This window comes from Raphanus sativus, unplaced genomic scaffold (assembly GCF_000801105.2).
Source record: "Raphanus sativus cultivar WK10039 unplaced genomic scaffold, ASM80110v3 Scaffold4675, whole genome shotgun sequence".
In the NCBI taxonomy this organism is placed as follows: domain Eukaryota; kingdom Viridiplantae; phylum Streptophyta; class Magnoliopsida; order Brassicales; family Brassicaceae; genus Raphanus; species Raphanus sativus.
Genome location: NW_026619977.1, coordinates 1 through 5769, shown reverse-complemented (window position 1 = coordinate 5769; position 5769 = coordinate 1). Strand labels below are relative to the sequence as shown.

At 36.7% G+C, this 5769-nt stretch overlaps 1 protein-coding gene and 1 non-coding gene across 2 annotated transcripts; one reads left to right on the top strand and one right to left on the bottom strand.

Moving 5' to 3' along the window:
• Positions 1 to 207: 207 nt before the first annotated feature.
• TRNAN-GUU (transfer RNA asparagine (anticodon GUU)) lies at positions 208 to 281 on the bottom strand. Its single transcript has one exon. It is a non-coding gene; the product is annotated as a tRNA-Asn (tRNA).
• A 3202-nt stretch (positions 282 to 3483) lies between these two features.
• LOC130507515 (homeobox-leucine zipper protein ATHB-15-like) lies at positions 3484 to 5765 on the top strand (the record flags this gene model as incomplete). Its single annotated transcript, XM_057002221.1, has 9 exons — positions 3484 to 4171; positions 4248 to 4407; positions 4477 to 4577; positions 4657 to 4747; positions 4892 to 4987; positions 5085 to 5282; positions 5359 to 5514; positions 5591 to 5665; positions 5748 to 5765. Coding segments are annotated over exons 1-9 (1104 nt in total), but the record flags the coding sequence as incomplete, so codon positions are not given.
• Positions 5766 to 5769: the final 4 nt, after the last annotated feature.

Here is a 5769-nt window from a genome sequence, read left to right as displayed (position 1 = left end):
ATAATCTGAATACAAACGTAAGTATAGACGGCTATATATAATAAAACCCAAAAACCCTAAATAATAAAGATAATTATCAAAACTAATTAATAAAATAAAAAATAAGATATTTGGAATATTCAAAATATCTATCTACATCAGTTGGCTCCACCAATAGGTTGAGTTGAATATATATGTCCAGATTTAGAAAGAACGAACAAAAAAAAGCGCTTCAAGGAGGGTTCGAACCTCCGACCTTGTGGTTAACAGCCACACGCTCTAACCAACTGAGCTACTGAAGCTTGATGATAAACGTTACTAGTAAACGTATATAACTCACAAATAAAACTCTTATGACTTGACTCTTGCAAATCTAGTGACAAAAGACAGAAAAAAAAAGAGTTACTCGTCAGAGATGATATCAAACCTACGCTTTCTCCTCTGTTGTCCTCTAAATTCTTCTCCTTCCCTTCGTTCTCTCAGACCCTTTTCTCAACGATCCTTGTCTTCGTCGTCTCAAACATAGAAGAACGAAGACATTAACGTTTCAAAGTTTTCGTCCTTTCGAGTTTAGTAAGAAAAGAGCTCAAAGGTTTGACAGAATCGATAAGACTAATAAAAATCTAACACGCAAACTCAATCCCAACACCATTGCTTACGCACAGGTTACATTTATAGACTTCTCAACAAAATCCTATTTTGTTGTGTAAAAATTCATATTTTCAAAAAAAATATCAAATTAGGTTCTGGGAACGGGAGTGGATACATTGTGTTCTGTACTACTCTTCTTTGACTAACAAAGATTCATTTCTAATGCTGGAGAGGTAAAATATATTATTTTTTTAGTTTACCACTTTTATCACCAGTGGAACATTTCATGACCAATAAAAAAAAGACTAATGGAACAAAACCAGCAGGGTACTATATCCGATCTCCATATGTAGAAAAAAGCAACACAAGTTTAACTGACAATTAAAAAGAAAACGCTCAGAGTATTATTTTAGAATAAAGAACAACACGACATAGGACCAATGGACCATGCACTCTTCTTCCTTCGTCTAGTTCACGCCATAAGAATTCTTCTAAGAATCATACAAGAGAGGCTCTTCTGAAGTTCTCTTCCCATTGGCGTCTTCCTTTTCTTGACGTGTGTTGAGTGGATCGACAAGGGAAGCCTTCTCATGAGAGACACTTGCTGCGGCCTCCTTCTCAGTCAACACATATGATAACACATGGGGGTCAACTTTTGATACCAAGATGTTAAAAATGTAACGATACAAGTTGTGACTAGGAGGGAGGCAAGGATGGTTACTTTGTGTTCATCACTTTCCAAGTGGAGCTTCCTATTAGCATCGTTGTAATATGGATACTCGAAATGTGTGCAAGTATTGTCAGGATAATTGTTAATGTCAAAAGGAATCACACTGAGAAGCAACTGCTAACCAAACCGAGATTCTTATCATACTATTGGTTAGCATAATGTAAATGATACAAAGCTGAGAGTAGGAGGAGGCATACCTCCTTTTTGTGTTGTCTACTCTTAAGATGGCTGATGAAAACATCAAAGCTCCAGAAATGAAACATGCATACTCGGCAAAAAAGGGCATTTCATACTCAAGTATCCTGCTCCGAATCTTAAGAGGGGTCTCCTCACAAGTCTCTATGGACCCATAAAAAAATAGATCAAAGTATTCTAAAAGTATTCTAAAAGTACGAATGAGAAGATGCATATTAATACTTGCATTTCTTTTGATTTGATGAGTATAAACATGGAGGATTTGCAAGTGCTTCCTAGGGGTTTACTAGTTAGTTTGTTCATTTTTTAAAAGTATAATAGGATGACGACAGTGTTGTTGTCTTGGGCTTGGAGGAGCATTTTTGAAAAATGTTTATGAAATTTGTATTAGTTTAACAAGTAACTTCACTTCAATAAGAGAAATTAATTAGCTAGCTACCACAGTTTCTGCCATAGCTACAATCTTTATAGGTCCCTGGAATCTTCTAAAAACCAAGAACATAACATAACCTCTTACCGAGAAGCTTATGTACTTCAATCTGCAATGAAACCGAGTGTGCTACACGCAATACACCTCATGTTTGCAACTAGCTGTGATATTGATTATTTAAATGTGCTGAGCTAAATTTAGGCTTGATTTGAGTTTAGCCGTCCAAAAATTCTGACTGAAATACAATCAGTTCAACGTTTATAATAGTCCATACTACGTCAAAATGGGAAACTTGAAAACCAAAAAAAAGTAGACAATTTCATCCACTGATGCCATCTTTCACAGAAATAATTGCGCTTTTTTGGGGAAGTATGTAGGAATGGTGAAGCAGTTTGAAACTAATACTATTAGTATAATAGTCTCTCTATTTCCCAAATAACTTTTTTACACATAATAAAATTAATAATATTCAATAATAAATGTATAAATTTAAAAATGTACTAATTTCTAATAACTGTGAATTAGTAGTTATTCAAAAAATTGTTGTAAATATATGCTGTATTTAAAATTTGGTATTACTATTGAATTTTAAGAAACAGCAAAAAGTTAAATTTTATATTTCGAAAAAGGAGGCAATATCTGAAATTGAGTTGACAAACCAAATGAAAATCTGAGATGAAAAAAAAAAAGAGAAAGGAGAAAGGAAGTAGCTTCAGCTTTAAGACGGAGACGCATGCAAAGAAAGGTCATGATGTTGTCTCTGCCTCTCTACGCAGACCTCTCTCCCACGCCCCTTTGGTGTTATTATACGAGCTTCAGCTCCTAACCACGCCCTTTCTTATTACCTACCCTCCGTTACGGACTTTTATTACACTTATGCCACACTCCTGCTTTCCTCGTAGCAACTAGTCATTCATTGGTCCGTGTTACATTAGTCTATAGACTATAGTAGGGCCTAGACTATATAGTTTATAATACGGTTATTGTATTATACACATGTGGAGGGTTCTTTTCTTTAGACAATTCTCTTAAACCATTTGGTTTTGTTGGGGCTATGAGATGTGCCAATCAAGAAAACCAAAAAAAAAAAACAAGAGAATGCCAACGAGAAAGCTAAGAGCATCATTAACCCAAGTGGCTTAATGGAGGGGTGCTTAAATTTTTTTTATTTTTTTTTTATTTTTTTTTGTGTGATTAAAAAAAAAAAAAAAAATTAAAAGTCAACCAATCGCGGGCCACCACGTGTTAGTGGGGCCCGCATACTGTTGAAAAACCATTGAAGAACGTAGCTTATATAAGCCACAAAAGAGTTGGTTGTTTTGATTGATTGGGACCCACCTTCTTATTTTATTATTTTTTTGGTAAACCACTCTCTCTAAATACTTGCGTTAAAGATGCTCTAATACACAAACGCAACACACCACTATCAAATCATTATTTACATGAAAATAAAAAATATAATTGAAAATTCGAAAAAGCTAAAAATTCAAAGTTGTAATGAATAAGCAGAGGAAAAATAAAATAAAAACAGAGCAACAGTGGTCGGTAGGCTCGCTCCCATGATTCCTTTCTCTACATACTTTCTACGTCTCTCTCTCTCTTTCTTTCCTCCTTTGATTAATTTTTTTTTCTAGGGTTTCCCAATGAGACCAGCTCGGAGAAGGAGAATATGGGTTTGAGAACTGATTCGGCTTCGTTTCGAGTTTCTAACGGCTGAGTCAACTCGGTGATTCCTCCTCTGCTTTGTGTAATAAAGTCTGTAGCTTTCTTGTTTTTATTTTCTATTCTCCAGTGAATGGTCGAATCTTTCTTCGGTGTTTGCAAAAGTGGAAAGATCTTCTTTTTATTCTTCTTGGTGTTGGTGTTTGGACTTTAAAAGTAGAAAGGACTAGTCTTGTCTTGTGTGTTGTGTAACCCTTTAGAGATCACATGAGATGGATGGGCATTGAGTGAGTATCTTTAGGTTTTTAGATTTGGTAGTGGATTAAGTAAAGGAGTGGACTTTGGTATCTGGGTCTTATCTGGAGTAAGGGAGTAATGGAGATGTCTTACAAGGATGGGAAGATGGGATGCATGGACAATGGGAAGTATGTGAGGTACACACCTGAGCAAGTTGAAGCACTTGAGAGGCTTTATCATGACTGTCCTAAACCCAGTTCTATTCGCCGTCAGCAGTTGATCAGAGAGTGTCCTATTCTCTCCAACATTGAGCCTAAACAGATCAAAGTATGGTTTCAAAACCGAAGGTAGTGATGATACTAACACTCCTTAATGCACTTTTAGGGAGATTCTTTGATTTAATCTTTTTTTTATAAACTTCAGATGCAGAGAGAAGCAAAGAAAAGAGGCTTCACGGCTTCAAGCTGTGAATAGGAAGCTGACGGCGATGAACAAGCTGTTGATGGAGGAGAATGATAGGTTGCAGAAGCAAGTGTCACAGCTGGTTCATGAAAACAGCTACTTCCGTCAACACACTCCCAATGTGAGAATCCTTATATTGAAGATATGTAGTATGTTCCATATTAATTTTGTTTGATCTTTTTGGTTACAGCCTTCACTTCCAGCTAAAGACACAAGCTGTGAATCGGTGGTGACTGGTGGTCAGCACCAATTAGCATCACATAATCCTCCAAGAGATGCTAGTCCTGCAGGGTCAGTGCTTTAGTGTTTTGCTCTTTTAGTTAAAAACAGTTTCATTCTGACTTAATTTTTTTTTTTTTTTTTTTTTTAGACTTTTGTCCATTGCAGAAGAAACTTTAGCAGAGTTTCTTTCAAAGGCAACTGGAACCGCTGTTGAGTGGGTACAGATGCCTGGAATGAAGGTATTTAATCCACTTCCTCTAGTTTTCTTTCTGTTTATTGCATAAAAAAGATTACATTGTTTCGGCCTAGTATTTAAGAAAAATAATAATGAAAGAGTTACTAAACTTATCTGTAACGGTTTGTTTTGTATATATATGTAACAGCCTGGTCCGGATTCCATTGGAATCATTGCTATTTCTCACGGTTGCGCTGGTGTGGCAGCACGCGCCTGTGGCCTAGTGGGTCTCGAGCCTACAAGGGTATGTATGTGTAGATATAATCATTCCTTCTTCTACTCTACCTTACATATTATATATATGTAACAAAGTTGATCTGCTTCTTCATTTCTTTGGCCAGGTCGCAGAGATCGTCAAAGATCGGCCTTCGTGGTTACGCGAATGCCGAGCTGTTGATGTTATGAATGTGTTGCCAACCGCCAATGGTGGAACCATTGAACTGCTTTACATGCAGCTCTATGCACCAACTACGTTGGCCCCACCACGTGATTTCTGGCTGTTGCGTTATACTTCTGTTTTAGAAGATGGCAGCCTTGTGGTGTGTATCTCTAAAAATATACTTAATTTTCTTTTTCTTGAATTTCTTGTTCATGACGATGTAACAAATTATTTAGGTATGCGAGAGGTCTCTTAAGAGCACTCAAAACGGTCCTAGTATGCCACCGGTTCAACATTTTGTTAGAGCAGAGATGCTTCCCAGCGGATACTTGATACGGCCTTGTGATGGTGGTGGCTCCATCATACACATTGTGGATCATATGGATTTGGAGGTAACAATCTTCACTCTACTCCAATGTTTATGCTATTCCATACACTGGGGTTAATGTTAACTTGACTGTTGAATAGGCTTGTAGTGTGCCTGAGGTCTTACGCCCTCTCTACGAGTCACCAAAAGTACTTGCACAGAAGACAACAATGGCAGTAAGTGAAGTTAAAACTTACCTATTCCTAACATTTGCTTGTTGATGTTTTGAATTATTGTATATTTTTTTTTATTTCAAAGGCGCTGCGCCAACTCAAACAAA